The following is a 16,996-nucleotide window of genomic DNA, read 5'->3' as shown; positions in this document are numbered from 1 at the left end:
GCGCCTGTCTGCATCGACACTGGGGGCGCGTCTGTGTGGAGAGGGAAGCGGGTTTCAATTTCAAACCCAAACAGTCCAAGGGAGAAGCCAGTGGCTTGTAAAAACAAAATACATTGTTCGCCGAGGAAATTCAATTTAAACATCATCTAAAGCGGTTTATTTTTTCCCGCGTCGTGCTACAGTCCGCGTAAAAGTAGCTCGCCTCTTCGTTCCAGTTTTGTGCGCCTGGTTCATTTTGATGTGACAAACCGACGGTTTGCTTATTTGTTGCAGGTGTTGAATAGGATACAGTGAAACAATTAGTGTCACTTACATCTAATATAGCGCGAGATTCTCCAAGAAACATGCCGAGGACGAATAGGCAAAGGGAATACAAACCCGGGGATCTCGTCTTCGCTAAAATGAAGGGGTATCCACACTGGCCTGCGAGGGTAAGTAACGTCATCTAAACTAACGTCAATATCTTGTTTCCAGCTTTAGGTTCCATATTCATTCAGTTCGAGTGTTACTGCGTGCTCCGATCACTTGTTTATCTGTGAGGCCTAGCTCACAGTGGCTAACATGAGTTAGCCTAGCCGAGTTCGTTTGCTAACGTTAGCAGCGTTGCCCATCCACGCAATGCCAAGTAAACCCTAGGTCGTAGGCAGTTGAGTTGCCAATTCTTTTTGATGTTTCATGTGCGGAAATGCCACACTCCTTTAGCTTGCATTAGCTTACATAGCTAATGTTGTTGCTAGCTGCTTTCGGCCACCCGCACAGTTTTTGATGTGTCGCCTTCATTTACAGCCTCCCCCGAGGGGGCCCGGGTTATGCTAACATTAACGTTTCTTAACCGGATAACATGCAGCCTAACGGCCTAATGTTAACCTCAGTCAACCTGTGCTACTGGGCCATTTGAGGACCGTTACACACACGGAGCCATGTCCAACAGTGCGAAATAAGTTTCAATTTAGTTCTACCTTGCGTTTGAATGGCTGTTGCATTACAGACGATATAATGTTACTTTTGAGTTTATTTGTTACATTGTAACCACACTTTGTATCGAAAATATCTTGCCACTGCCTGTCATTGACTGGTCTTCCCACGCAAAGCTGTTGGCGCTCTTACCATAACAGCAACATTTCTTCTCACAGGATCGCATGAACAGTAGTTGGTGTTCAAACCCCACATTAAGTTCAAATTAGCCTCATTCAAACTGTTTAATATGTTCGCTACATACGTAAATGGTCTGCCTAGTTTCTGTCTTCCCCTAAAAAAAAATCTATTTCCCCCAGACACACATGCCAAATTTGCATTCAGTGTTTTCCTTTGGAGAAGATGTAAACATAAAATAAAGTCAAATTGATCCTTCTACAATGCATCGTTACCCAAGGGTGATGGGTTATATTGTTGTGCAAAATAAGAAAAAAAACAATAAATGGGCAAAACAATTTGGCACTTCACCCTGCACTGGAACCATAAATGGGACCATAAAGGCTACTAATTGTCGAATCAAAGCATGCAACCCCATGCACTGTTCCATACAATTACAGAGGAAACACTGTCTTGTAATTTACTTCAATGTGCTTTTTCTTTTTTTAAGGTAGACTTCACTCGAATGTCAAATATTCCCCTGTTTGTTGCTCCTCTTCCTCCCAAAGAAACAACTCCCATTTGTTTATTTCCAAACATGGATTCCATCAAACAGTGCATAACATTTCCCTGAGTTTCTCTCATCTCACAGTATTGTGTGTCTAGTACCTTTTCCCTCCTTTTCTTGCTCTTATCAGAGAGACTTGCCTCTTGTCAGCGGGTTACATACTCTGCCCCGCCTATCCTGACACACTGGTCCTATCTGAGGATGCCAAAAGCCCTATTTGGCAGGAGGTCTGTTATAAGCAAGGCAACACCATACTCTTTGTCATCAATATAGTGTTTCTTGTGCATCTTGCTATCCTCTCTCTAACATCCTATATTGTCTCAGTGGTGGCGCTGCAAATATACATTACATTCAATGTACAATAGGTTTTAAGGCACCGTTCAGTTAAACATTAAATACATTTAAAATCACATACTGTAGTAGGCAATGGCATCATAAACCTGCATTCAGTCAATGATGACGCCTGATGTAATCATCCACTTACCCAAGCCTAAGCATCAGGACCCTAGTCTGCACCTCCCAAAGGCTTACACAACTGCTAACACAGTGTAGGAATATAGCTAGGGGCATGGGCAAAAATGCCCCCTCCCCCCAGGAAATCTCAGAATGCCCTTAAAAATCATGATCATGGGGCAACATTTGCCCCCAAGATGTTGATAATTTTATTTGAATTCAGTTAATTTAATTTCCATTTCCAGCTCTTAGACACACTCAGCACCTGTAAGCTGGTTGCCAGAAGACAATGAAGAACACGCATAATATTCATAGTGTGGCTATATTATGTTCCAGTTCTGAAGGTCTTTAAAAGAAATCGGCTAAACAGTGGCACAGTTATTTAATGTTTGACTCTTAATCCAAGCATCAATTTTCAATGCATTCAATCACCCTCTGTATTCCAAATAACTTAATAAGAGCACATTCCTGCTTTTCTCAACCCATTCAAAAGACAGACAACTTTCTTCCTTTCTTTTTCAAAGTTGACCTTGGTGTCTGTCATCAGCATTGACCGTTTATATCTGAACCAGATGCTTGGATTTCTGGATTTGTCCACGGAGCTTAAGTAGCTGTCTGCTTAATTCACAGATTGACGAGTTACCTGAAGGAGCAGTGAAGACCCCCTCCAACAAGTACCAGGTGTTCTTCTTTGGAACACATGAGACGTGAGTCAAATGTGTTAGATGACCAGCCTTGTTCCGAGTGGAGCCTAATCATGGCAGAAGCCTCAAACAGTTGAGAACATCCAAGATGAACTCATTTCTGCCAATTGGGAAATACCAGCTACTGAAACTGTGTGTGTGTGTGTGTGTGTGTGTGTGTGTGTGTGTGTGTGTGTGTGTGTGTGTGTGTGTGTGTGTGTCCTGTGTGTGTGCATGCGCTTTACTGGATGATTGCATACATCTTAGGAAAATTAATAAAGTTATGTTGATAGCTGTAATGTTTGACCACCGCAGGGCATTCCTGGGGGCCAAGGATTTGTTCCCCTATGATGAGTGCAAGGAGAAGTTTGGAAAACCAACCAAGAGGAAAGGCTTCACCGAGGGACTCTGGGAAATTGAGAACAACCCCACAGTCACACATGAACCCTATGAGGTATGTGTGCGCGTGCATGCGTCTGTGACTGAGGCTAACTGTACATACTTGCTGCTTTCCCTGTAGGTTTCTTTCACCTGAACATGCCAATTTAGACTAGCATCACTCAATCAATATTAACCGTAACCCAGGGAATCCTGAAACGCCAGTGACGGAAACTCACAACAACAATAAATGCAGTGAAAGCCACAAACATGGCTGGCTGGCAGAATATGAGGATTTAGAAACTTTTTGACTGGTCATGAAATGAGGGTGCAGATATCAGGCTCGACGTGGTGTAATTAATTTCGATTTGAAACCCATAAGCATTTATTATTAGTGCAGCAAGTCAATGGAGATGAAACCACTTTTGCCTTCTGCAAATGTTTGCAGTCTCACTCTCAAACGGAGTGAACATGCATTAGTATATGCACACAGTGATATAATCCCGCTAAAGACAACTAAACTTAAAGGCAATATTTAGACTTTTTGTGTGCCCATGGGAGCTCAGATTCATGCCATGCCTCTGCAACAGTTACACGGGGGTTCAAATCTGACTGGGGAATTGTCCTCCCTCGTCCCTCCCCTAACGATTCCGCTTCTCTCTTTAGCCGTCGAAGGAAGCATCAGAAGGAGCCGGGGAGACGGGTAGTTTGGAGAAGGCGGACGCCGAGGGCAGCAGCGACGAGGACGAAGGTGCCCTGGTCATCGACGAGAAGAACGAGAAGGGGGCAACTAAACGAAAAGCAGGGGAGTCCACCGAGGTGAGCTTTTCTCCCAAGCCTGACGTTGTAAGGTGAACGCTTCTTAAGTCGTTCACCTCCCTGACGTTTCCGCAATCCCTCGGCAGGCGTCTCCCAAGCGGCTGAAGGATGCCGAGGGGGAAGGAGGCAATTTGAAAGGAGACGGCAAGAAGTCTAAGACGGAGGCCAAGCTCAACGACGTGGCCGGGCCAAAGCCCACCGCTCCGTCTGCACCGAGCGAGTCGAGACCAGAGGCCCAGGAAAAGCCTGCTGCAGAGGGCCAGCTAACGGCAGAGAAGGTACGGCGCTTCGCTTCTTAGCCCTGCAAACATCAGATCAAAAGGAATCAGTGTGAACTCGGAGAGTTAAAGCTTAATTTATACTTATTATAAAGTGTCGCTCAGCACATGGTCGCAGACGAAAAAGAAAGTGTCGCTCGCGGTGTTGCATTTATACTTCAGAGGACGTTCGCCTCGGTTCAACGCTCACGTGACACTCGGAACGCTATAAGCAGCTGCAGACAGCCAAGAGAAGAGAGGGAACGAAATGCACAGTGAAACCACCTCCTGAGGCAAGATGTAACGTACTTGGCTGCAGCCGCATATAAACGGCACACAACCACACGACTCGCCTCCTCTCTCTCTGGGAAATTGGTCACGACGTTCTTTGTGATTTTCACGAAGTCATACATCAAGGACAGGCTGATAAAAATAGCGGGGACACGTTCATTCATTTCAATCGAGCGAAAACTAGCGGGTGGACCCCAACCAAAACAAGGAAGTCAAGCGCGTGCCGTCTATATAGCCAATCAGACTTGCGCGATACTATGACGTAGTCAGCGACACTGGACATTTCACCAGGTAGCAGACACTGCTCGCCGACACTTGAAAGTGTCGACTCAAGTCCTGATTTCTGTCGGCGACCGTTTCAAAAGTGTCGGCAGACGAAGCATAAATTGGGCTTAACTGAACCCCAACTCAAATCTGTGCAAAGCCTGACATCTAATGGTAAGCAGCGTGCTGCTGAAATTGCCATCTGCTATTGGCTGATCTTTTGTCCAAGATGATGTCATCTTCTAATCTAAAGAGTGCAGCATTTGGTGACATCACCTGGTACTAGCATGTTTTTTTTTACCACGTAGATACCAGGCTTTACACAGGTTTGGAAATGTAAAATATCTCAATCCGACACAGTTGTATGAAATTGTTTTGTTGATTGCACAATTTCCAAGAAATGAAAAACTGACTGAGTATAAGAGAGATTCTGCATAATAATCATGTTGATCTTCACTCTTCTCTTTGCAGCCCGTGACAGACCGTGCTTAACTCCAACTCTCAGAAGAAAACCAAGAACCTTTGGCCCTTCTCTCTGGAATTTAAGCATCAAAATGATTACCTGCAGGATGCTAGACTTCTGCTGATTAATTAATAGAGGAATTTTAAAAACCTAAGTATGTTTGTATCGAGAGACAAACAAATCTTCATTTGCCATTTTGGGATATCATATATCCCAGATATCAAAGTTTGCTAATCTGATTTCAAACAATTGAATCGAGCATTTAAGGCTCATTTATAAATGGGATTTTGGTGTGTATATATATTTTTTATTTCTAAGTGCAATTACATAATTACAAAGTCTGGATGCTAGGTGTCAAACATTTTTCAGTTTAGAGGAAATACACGCTGAATCCATAATCAAAACTAAACGGTGAATTTTGAAGAAAGGAACACTTTTACTCCACAAAACAGTTTTGTTTGACAAATACTCCCATTCATCCATTAAGTTTTGTTGTTTTTGAAAATGGAAATATCTTTTATTTACAGAGAACAAATTTTCACTTATGCTATCAGCTTTAATACAGTATGTATGCATACAAAAATTAGTAGAAAAATTAGAGTTTTCTTCCATTTCTTTCACCTAGCTTTTCAGTCTGATCTTGAACCCTTCTTCCCCCATTAAGCGTTGTCTAGGTCACTGTAGGAAATGAATATGCTACACAGTTTTTGTTGCTTTGAAGTAATCTGCGCTTCATTGGAGGTGACCAAATTATGCAATTAATTTCACTTGATCCCATATGTGGCCTATTTGGCTTTTGGATATTTTGAATAGAGAAATGCCCTCAACTAATTCTGACTTTGTGAATCCCCCTCTGAACTTCCCAGAGTAACTCTTAGCTGATGATGTGCATTGTTGAAAGCAAGACAGACATTCCTGAATGTTATTGTGTCAGTCCTGGGTCTTGAACTGTTTTAAAGCCCCAATGTGGAACTTTCTGCTGAACAGCAGCAACAGTGGCCTCTGCTGCCACAAGTGGTAATTACAGATGCTAATAAATGCTGCACTTCCCCGTTTGTACGTTCAGATATGAGCCTTATTTGACTGTTTCTGCTTGTATACTTTCTGCTTTGTTCACCATTCTGCAGTGTTTATAACTGAATCGCTGGTGGGGGGGGGGTGGAATAGCTCTAAATATCCCCAAATGATGTGTCGAAATGTTTTATTGAAACGATGCGAATCGCGTCGCTAATCAAGCTAGCAAGTGATAAACACATTAACTTCCTGTACGTCTTCCTGTACGCTTTTAGTTTGAAGGAGAAGCAGGAAATCAAGGTAGAATCAGGCAACTTGACATCCTCTGTGACGCAGCCTCGAAGTTACATGGTGCAGGAAATGGGCATTCAGGGCGCAGAGTGGGAATGATAAAGGTGCCATTCTCCATATTAGACGTCAGTATACCAGCAACATCATGGAAATAAGTCTTACGACTTGTGATATCCTTATGAATAATTTTATACTGTATGCTTGTAGGTGTATTGTATTTAATTTGTCAAATAAAAAATTATTTAAAAGCTGTTATAATCATGTTAAAAAGTTACATATTGGGGCTTTAAGTCAAGGTGGAGAAACTGCATTTTGTGAAGGGGAAAAAGGTTCACGGTCACTTTTTCTGGGGTAATTTTCTGGCAAATCCTTTTGAATCCACCTTATCAGTTCAGCTGTTAATTTTGTTGCATTGTAGCCTGATTTATTCCTTATTTAGCTCACATATGCTGCCATTGCCAGGTACTGGAGAAGTAATTGGTGGTACCAAATATGTTTCTTGTAGCCTGGGTGACCCCAGCCTTCAAGGTGACATCACAGACTATGCCTGTAACGTAAGTTTCAGTCTTCATGACTGATAGTATAGAGGTCACGTGGAGGCTGGGTTTACCCAGGCTATGTTTCTTCCACAGCTCTGAAATGTATTGCAGGCATACATTGCTAATACCAATCTAATATACGCAAAATTGTGGTTTTGGAAGAAATGGGATTTCGGTGAGACTTTCATTCCCAGAGCCAAACCTCTTTAAAACTCTTGATTTCTCTGTTTCTCAAAACCTCTTAACTGGAATATGAAATCTGTTTGACTTAAATTGTCTTGTTATTTTGGCTGTGGAACAAAATTGTGATGTTTTAAAGAACTTGTCTTCAAACATTTCATTTATTTCAGATTTTTTTTTTTTTAATATTTTGTTATTTTACCTTGGCAACTCTGTTTCCAAGTTCCATTATGGTAGTTTTTGGGGGTACTCAATTTTCATGTTCACGTTTTTTGACACAATTTACCTATTCACCATGTAATTTGGATATCCTATTCATTGCTTCAATGTTCTTGCCTATATTTGGCAAACAAGATCCCAGAGTTATTCAAATCATCGTTGAACCTACTCACTCACATGAAATTGAAAATAATACCTGAATGTCTTGCATACAGTGGGCCTGACATCTGGATGTCCTGTGCTGTCCTGCTGTGTGACTTTTATACTTGCTGCCCTATCACTCACCACAACACTGATTCCCAATAGAAAATGAATGGTCACAGCTCAATTCCCCCACTCAACTGTCTGGAGTGAATCCCTAGGGGTGTTATTTGTAATTGGTGTAATCCTTGGTTTAGCTTTCTCTGTCACTTTCGGAGGCTGCGACTCAGCTTAACCTACTGCTTACCATTGTAGTCGCCGGTGCATTTAATAAACATGTTGATTACAAACATACTTGTATTTGTCATGTTTACATTCAATGAGCTGTCGTCGTTGTCCGTTAACCACATTTCCTTAGACTGGAAAGCATCTGGCACAAATGAGTTATTTTGTGGTAACTATCCTGTTTAATTGCCAATTATCTCCCGTTCCTAAATCGCAGGAGGCTGCAATATTATTTTGTTTATCAGGGGCATTCCACACCTAAACCAGTTCTTGTGCAGGATCCCTGATTGAAAAATGAAGTTTCATACTGGGGGAAACCTATTATATTCGATCCAAGCAAACCTAAGGATTTTCTCAGCTCATTTTTCACACTAACAATATTACAGCTGTGCTAAAGCAATAATGGCACCTTTTTTTTATGCTTGACAAACGACTTGCTCCTGAGATAAGCTCATGGCACACTTCGTGGCCTTTGGCTGTTAAAGCTGAACTATAGTTTTGGTGTAACTTATCCTGCCAGATTTTATGTTGGGGTTCATCTAGGTTTGAGCTGTTAAGGTCCAGTATTGGGTCAGTGAGACAATGGTTTGAATCCACTCATTGCTCCAACTACCTGTCTGATCTGTGTAATGCCAGCTTTAGATTGAGGGTATTTTCACCCTCATTACCTGAACAAACCGAGCTACCACCTTTCACTTGGTTCACTGGGCAAATGTTGACAAATTGAGCTTAGTTGCACTTGAACATAACTCTGTCCCTCATTTTGCTTAGGATGTTTTTCAGTATTCTAGATGTGCTGTGGCAGCTGGTGCATCTGCTTCACAAGATGAATGACTGCTTTATCTGTCTTGAATGTTCAATTGCAGGTTTTCAGAAATTCCAGGTTCATGCCACTATAAATATCTGCCCCCTGACACACACACACACACACACACACACGTCACACCTCCCTGGGTGCTCCAGGGCCCTGTGACTAAGCAAAAAGGAGCAGACATGAATCATGATACATGGAAATATAGAATATTAATAACCCAAATTTTTGAAGATGAATGAAAATTGAATAAAAAAAAGCTGTAGGGTAACTTAAGACAGAATATCACAATGGAAATGAGCATGGTAAAATTCCCTCTTCAACATCAGGTCCCCCTAGCTATCCTGCTGTACCTTAGTTATTATTACCTTATATTTTTGCTAAACAACTCAATTTTATAGAGCGTTTCTTGCAGATGAAGTGCGTAGAAGGTCAACTTACTGCCCGTGTCCTACATACTACCCTCCTCAAATCAATTTCTCATCTCGATAAACACCATGACATAACTGCGTGGTCACTGCGCATGCGCTGAGCCAGGAACCCTCCTATCCAGTAGGTGGCGGTGCTACGGGGCGGGCTACAGTAAGTACTGCCGCTAGTGTTGGTGTACATGTGACCAAATCGTCTCTGATGTGACATTGGCATCAAGAGCAGGAAAGGTACTTTTTCATATTACCAATTAATCATGACACCTTAATTAACTCACGCATATGTGTGAGAGCTATGTAGCGTTAGCACTAGCAATCCCATGTGTGTGTTTCATTATTCGCAGCTCGCTATCGTTAGCTGGTAACGTCAACGTTGTTTTTGTCAAGGGGAACTTGGCGTCTCTAGTCGTGTGTTGCGTTTTGATCTATTTGGTCTTTCCAGCGAAATGAGGCTGACTGCTTTGCTGACGATGGCGGCCAAGATTACTTTCCCCAAAGACTACCGCTTCGGTACCAACAGGCCCTGGACCGTGGCTGCCAAGAGGCTCAATCCTCCAGGGAAGCGCAGGAGAAAGGTGTTTGTGGAGCCCATAGCGTCTGAAGACTGGTCTGTCTTCAGAGGGGATACGGTACGCAAAAGGAAAATGACGTCTTGTACATTTCATTAAACCAGTCAATTGGATGAACCGTATGAGTAGAGCATTACAACAAGTAAAACTACCCTGATGCTATTGATATCGCAACGACGTTCATGTAGGCTAAAATGGTGTATGTTGTCTGACTGTGACCATCATCCTCCACATGAGGCGCAATACGTATGATAACTGTTTGGCCAAACCTGTACTCAACAGGGGCTGACATTGACAATATGCAGTAGTCACTGTGTTTTTCTATCTATTCCCCAGGTTGAGATTCTAGCAGGGAAGGACAAAGGGAAGCAGGGGAAGGTGGTCCAAGTCTTCAGACACAGAAACTGGGTTATGCTGGATGGACTGAACACAGTAAGGAATAATTATGTTCCCTGGGCATTCAGAGGAAATGGCACCGTTTGTTGTTGTTTGAAACTCTGGCTGCCAGCTGCACATAACACAACTGAAACCTGGCTTGGTGAAGCTGTTTCAGATTAACAATGCAAATTCAGTTTCAGCTAACGTTACACTGTCTCTGCACTTGTGTAGCTGTCTGTCAGTGGGTTCACAGACTAACCTAAGTGACTAAATAAGAGGGTACCCGGATTCTTTACTTGTTTTTATCATTTTGCACTTATTTCACTATCAGATGACTTTGTTCCCATATAAGTAATTTCCATAAATGCAGATAAACGTGTCAGTTTGTGTATCAGAGCCGGGTCAATTAGTTTTCAGTTCAGTGAATTTTAGGATGAGAAGAAATTGTAACTTAGTAAATGAAGATCAGTCAGTAATGTTACATTTTGCAAACAGGATATTCAGTAACATTGAAAAGATTGAACCAGCTTGTTGACAAATCTTTGAAAAACTTGCTGTTATGTAACAAACAGTAAGGTTGACGTTTCTCTGTTCAGTATTTAGTGCACTGGCTGCTTCTGTACACTATAGTATGCACGGTGTGTCGTTAAAGCCTTAACATGCAACACAGCAATTTAACGAAACACTGGCCACAGATAGAATATCTATTCTCTTTGCATCATAGCAACAGCAAAGCTACTGTGGCAGTGTTACAACCACGTATTTATTTTTCAGCTCCACCAGATGGAGCCAGACAGGTTGTCTGGTAGAACTTGGCAGACTCTGGGCACAACTGTTAAAATGTGCATTTAAGCCTCAGAAAGCCTTGTTGGCCGCCAGTGCCACCTGTTGAATTTCTTTGGACTTTAAAAGTATGAACTGTGATTTCCTGTCTCAGCATTACAAGTACATTGGCAAATCTACGGGTTACCGTGGGACCTACGTGACCAGTGAGGCTCCGCTGCTGCTCCGAGACATTGCCCTCATTGACCCCACAGACAGGTAAGCAATTAACATGTGTTTCAGAAACTCTCGGCCAGTTCAGGAGAGAAACAGTCTGTGGTGACACTTGCACACGTTTTAACTAGTTACACATCTGTGCTTTTTGAATGGGATCATTGTGCCTCTGTAACAGTTCGGTGCAGTGGTTTGTAGTTGGCTTTCCTGTACACCGGCTTTAAAATAAATATTTCTCTGGAAAAAGTAAATGGGGAATAATTGTCATAGGTGCACAGCAAGACTCTTCTCAGGTTGCAGGAACGATAGCGCGCTCAAAAATGAATGATGTTTAATACATACAGTATATTGGGGTACGGTGGTGCAGTGGTAAGCGCTGTCGCCTCACAGCTAGAAGGTCCTGGGTTCGATTCCCACCTGGGACGCTGTGAGTGCTGAAGGAATGCGTGCCCGTCCGCATGTCCTCGAGTGCCCACCGCCCGGGTGGGGTCGTCAAAAGGGCCTTTCTGTGTGGAGTTTGCATGTTCTCCCCGTGCCCCCTGGGGGTTTCCTTCATATAGGAACCCCTCACCAAAACATGCAATATCCTGGTCGCTGATGTGGTGCCGCCTCTGGTCGTTAGGGGCGCCTGTTCGGAGGGAGGGGAACTCGTTGGAATAGCGTGATCTAGCCTGGGTAAACCCATCCCCCACGTGACCTGCTCTCAGACCTGTTCTCAGTCACTATGGTCTGGATTCCCACCATTGTTAAACGATTTCCTGCGGTTGTTGCCCCCCCCCCGATAGACCACTCCATTACGCAACCATCATCCAACCAGTTTAGTGCACAGAGCACATGCGCAGTGCAGCAGATGGCGTCATCACTCTGCGACCTTTGTTGTTAGCGCATGAGCTAACACTTTTCATTTCAGTACTGCTAGCACGCAAATGGTTACAACCAGCTACAAGAAGAGAGAACATCGCGTGACGGTGGTCAGGGAATGAAAGAGGAACAGGACAACTCCCCCCCCCCACCCCGTTGGTCCGACCGTCCCGTATTGCTGGGATGGAATGTTGGCAGCCCTAGTCTACACGGACCCAAACCTCGATCCCTGCTGCAGATGGCCGCAGATCTGGAGAGATATTTGTGGCTGTGAAGAACAGTCATCATCTATACAGCTGCTGCCAACCTGATGAGGAAACAGGCGTGCTTGTTATGCTGGACACTGAATGCCAGTCTGCAGACTTCATCCTCCAGTGCTGTTCGCCTCAGGACTTGAAGGCCTAACGTTGTACCATGGACTGTATACATTCTGTGCTAATAATGCTAGCATGCTAACATCCTTTTCACACACACACACTGAATATACCGAAATGCTAGATTTGATCATGGACTTAACGCTAATGTTAATCCAAAACGGCCGCAGTCATAACGGTAAGGTGTGTTTGACCTAATTGAAATATTAACGTTAATGCCCTCACATTTCAGCGTGGTTACAGATAAACCTATTTAACGCTAGCTAGCTACATTACTGGCTTGATATCATATTCCAGATGCAACCTAGCTAGATAAGCTCCACACGGCTGTATGAGTAGCTACAATCAAATGTATCAAGCCTTGATATCATATTCCAACGTGAATTCAGCTGAGGGGTTCGCTCCAGAACGAGACTGTTGCGTTCAATATTTGTACACGTTACTGTGCAGTAACTGTGCAACTGTGTACTGTGCAATTCTGTATATTATACATAATCCAGATGTAACCTAGCTATAGCTAGACGTTAAGAGGTTAGCGTGAATGCGACTGAGACCTGACATTACTGAAGTGAATACAAGTGACCTATATTTTTCAATCCTGTCTTTGAATAAAAGTTGTGTTATACTTGAAAACCATGTCTTTGCTCCCTTATGTGTTCACAATTACAACAAATCTGTATGGTTTATCTGTTGGCATTAAACCGTGGTATTTCCTTGGGTGATATTCCATATTTGTCATTAAACCTAGCTGTTCACATAAATTTGCAATGATGATCGACCACGTGAGATATCACAAGTAGCCTACTTTTATTAAAAAATAAAATGCAAAGAGAGGTTTCCTTCTCTAACTATTGGTGCGTTCACAAAATATTTACACGAGATTTTTTTTATAAATAATAATCAATAACGTGGATAATGATGACATCTGCAGCTGCTGGACGAGAGACAGAAGAAACTACGAACGAAGATTGGAGCAGAGGACATTGACTACAGAGAAACTTAACCGACCAGCACTCTGCTTCAATCAATGAATGCTTATAAATAAACCATACACATGAGAATTACCGTTAACGTTACAGCATTTAATAACATAAATATGGTGATATCTGGTGGTCTGAAATTACTCTCTATCTACAGTAGGGTAACTGGCTCCTATTGTGTCTTATTATTGTAACGTTTGAATCAGCGTTTCATAACTATAATAGCCTAATGTTACTGTAGCCTGGATGACGTCAGCTAATGCTACCCAGCCTTCCAGCGTTTATCTTCCATAATGCATTAAATCATAATCACAATGCGAAGACATTAGCTGATCACCACAGAGCTGCACAGACAAGTTTATCAGATAATTTCGCCGTAAAATGTGTCCAGGTGATCAGCTCTGAAGCCCCGGCTTGTATGGTCCGCTAAAATCCGATTTCGATATAGGTGTTATTTTGATCAATATTGTATAGCTGGCTAGACAGAGGAGTTTATCTGGAATCAGTGTGACAAGATCCCTGCTGCTAGCTTGTCTGCCTTTCTGTGTCAGAGTATCTAGCTACATTATCTGCATTACATGCTACACCATGCAAATATATTTCGATATAATTCAAACAATTAGCCCACTGTACTACTGGACTGTGTATTGCTGTGAATAAGTTAGATTTGATTGTGTAAAGTGTTACATGTTATATTTTTAACTGAGCTTTGCAGAATTACCTCAACACAATTGTGTTGTGTATCAGCTTTAAATATCCAATATATACAGCATTAAACAAACGACCAGCAGCATTCAAATGTGCAAAAACGTTATATTTATTGAAATGTGGTGATCTCATGTCACATTACATAATGTTATGCCCAAATGGTCTACTGCCCAGAAGCGTCACTTTACATGTTTGGTAGGGAATTATTTTAATTATGTTAAACCAGCGTTTATCTTCCATAATGCATTAAATCATAATCACAATGCTATGAAGACATTAGCTGATCACCACAGAGCAGCACAGACAAGTTTATCAGATAATTTCGCCATAAAATGTGTCCAGGTGATCAGCTCTGAAGCCCTGGCTTGTATGGTCCGCTAAAATCCGATTTCGATAACGCTAGGTGTTATTTTGATCAACAGACCTCAACCTCAACAGCTGTTTTCACTTGAATTTCCTCACGTAGTTGCATAGCCATATAGCTAGCCAGCTAGTAGCTAGCTCGGGAGCTATGCTTTAGAGAGGCCAAATGCTAACGGCTAGGTAGTGCTAAGCCGCTGCAGCTGTTACACGTCATTGACAAAGACGCACTCTCTGATTGGCCGATCACGGCAGGACTGATGTTGGCAGTCACGCCGTCACTCATTGGCTGCGGGGTGGCTGCGGGTCTGCGGGAGTCTTTAAACCGCCGCGGAAATCGTTCTGAATGGCCCGTTCGCTAGACGATAGTGACTGGGAACTGAGAGAGCAGGTCACGTGGTGGCTGGGTTTACCTAGGCTAAGCGTGATCCTCCCACGTGCTATGTCCTACCAGTGAAGCTTCCGCTGTCAGGTGAAAAGAAGCGGCTGGCTAACTGCCCATGTCTCGGAGGAAGCATGGAGCCAGTTTCGGCTCTCCCCAGATCGGCAGAGGGTGGAGCAGCAACCAGGATAAATAAATAAAAATGAGCACTAATGGGGGATAAAAAAAATCGGGTCGTAAAAATATACATACAGTATACTTACAATTTGCACATATGTAAATATCAAAATTGTCTGAAGCTTTCCAGTGGGTGGTAGAATGCATTCATCATGTTAAAAAAAATAGTCATACATTATTCCGATAAATGTAAATGGATTGGATTCATGGTCTTTGATTTGAATAGAGACTGATACTGATCTCGATCCTGTAGGAAGCCCACCCAGGTGGAGTGGAGGTTCACCGAGGAGGGAGAGAAGGTCCGGGTCTCTCTCAGGACGGGTCGGATCGTCCCTAAACCTCTCATTGAGCGCCGAGACGGCATCGTGACACAGCAGTGGAAAGGTGTGTGTGTGTGTGCGTGTGTGTGCGGTTCCCTTTCAGTAACCAAAGACGGTGCACATTTTTCCATGTTTAGCCAGCTGACATTCATCTTTCAACTCTATGCAGGACTTCAGCAACTTCAAAATGATTCCAATGCTGTAGGATTAGAATCAAGTCTCTGAGTCTTAGTTTCATACAGTAGTTATGCCTGTAATCATCTTGACAGAAATTCCAAATGCAGATCATTACCAAAATCGAATCAATTGATCAGATTGATTGTTCCAAAGGCCTCTCTGTGCTGTCAGGGTTTTGAGATCCTGCTGACAAACAAATTAACAACAGGGAAAGATCAACTCCTTGGCAGAGGTAACAACACACACATAGAGGCATTAACAGTCATGGGAACTTTGATATGACAGCTTTGCGAAAGCAGATTTATTTATTCATCTATTTATTTATTTTTCATTTTGTGGGTGAGCCCCAAGAGCAAGCGCTGCCAGAAGAGGTTTCATTACTTGAATATGTGACTAGAAAACTAGTCTGTGCAACCGCAAAAAGGGCATAATTTGAACATCAATTTTCACTAGACCGCTCACGAAACATAATCCATGTGTTTTGTAGCCAAACGATTGCACTGAGTGTCCAAAAGGCTGAACAATCGTGTGTGTGTGTGGGTGGGTGGGTGTGGGTGTGTGCGGTCATAAGAGTAGATAATGACAGAGTTTTCACTTTGAAGTGAACATTTTTCGTATCACACACGCGTAGCGTTCCTTTTCAAGGTGGCATTTATTTTCTGCATGTGACTAACTTTTTTCTCTGCCATCGCAGATGGTCCCAAAGATACCAGTCCAGAAGACACTCTAGAGAAGACCTATACGCCATCGTTGAAAACCCTGGAGGAGGAGGTCATGGAGAAACTGGGGATCCAGGAGAACAGGAGGCACCACAAGTCCTACTGGTATTGAGCAGAGAACCTCAGAGACACTCTTCATATGCAGTGTTCCTCTTTCTGTCCTCCAATTTTCACAATGCAAGGCATTCTGAAGACACCTGTACAGTGAGACTCATTTGGAATTGAAAAACCTGGTGTAACATGATCCAAGTTGAGGAAATTCTAGTATTGTAAAAACCTGAAAAGGGAAAACGGGGTTGATAATAGACCTGCAACCCGTGCAGCTTCTATTGCCTGAATGGGATTTCAGTCCTACTCTATTTAGGATGGTATGAGCGTTTGTATTATATTTGTTTATTTCATGTTCTAAATAAATGTCAGAAGTAAACCAGTTATTTTAATGATTTGGGTTTCATTCTTGGCATGTCATAGTCTTAAATAACATCACTTATAGGGTACGATATCAGCAGTGATCCACCACGAATTGACGAAACATCAAATTACAAGTCTGCTATGAAATGATGAGAGAACAAAATCATCAAAAATATCAGGTCGCAGTTAAGGAAGCTAAGCTAGAGCATCTTTCTTCTGTAGTCTTCTCTCCTTCATGGGAGCCAACTCGTGGGGAAAAGCTCTGAATTGTGGTGGACACAATGATGTCCAGGCGAGTTTGAACAATGAACACAGTGTGTTCTGCACCAGTGAGAATTATTTGCTTACCATCTAGTCTTGTAAACTGGATATGATGCGGAAAGTACCTTATTCATGGTATTGGCAAACGCTTGCAGCCAGTTTGGTAAT

General features: G+C 42.7%; 2 protein-coding genes across 2 annotated transcripts; both read left to right on the top strand.

Moving 5' to 3' along the window:
• Positions 1-35: 35 nt before the first annotated feature.
• On the top strand, positions 36-7,969 carry LOC310785743 (hepatoma-derived growth factor-like). The gene is made up of 6 exons (XM_083646876.1): positions 36-431; positions 2,723-2,799; positions 3,091-3,229; positions 3,820-3,972; positions 4,059-4,250; positions 5,256-7,969. The coding sequence occupies exons 1-6, from the start codon at positions 345-347 to the stop codon at positions 5,274-5,276; spliced, it is 669 nt and encodes a 222-aa protein (XP_083503002.1). The 5' UTR covers positions 36-344; the 3' UTR covers positions 5,277-7,969.
• Positions 7,970-9,325: 1,356 nt separating this feature from the next.
• On the top strand, positions 9,326-16,584 carry mrpl24 (mitochondrial ribosomal protein L24). The gene is made up of 6 exons (XM_083646138.1): positions 9,326-9,386; positions 9,598-9,784; positions 10,061-10,156; positions 11,040-11,143; positions 15,194-15,324; positions 16,132-16,584. The coding sequence occupies exons 2-6, from the start codon at positions 9,602-9,604 to the stop codon at positions 16,266-16,268; spliced, it is 651 nt and encodes a 216-aa protein (XP_083502264.1). The 5' UTR covers positions 9,326-9,386; positions 9,598-9,601; the 3' UTR covers positions 16,269-16,584.
• The last annotated feature ends 412 nt before the right edge of the window (positions 16,585-16,996 follow it).

This window comes from Poromitra crassiceps (genome assembly GCF_964638095.1).
Source record: "Poromitra crassiceps genome assembly, chromosome: 11".
Lineage (NCBI taxonomy): Eukaryota > Metazoa > Chordata > Actinopteri > Beryciformes > Melamphaidae > Poromitra > Poromitra crassiceps.
This window is presented reverse-complemented; position numbering and strand designations above follow the sequence as displayed.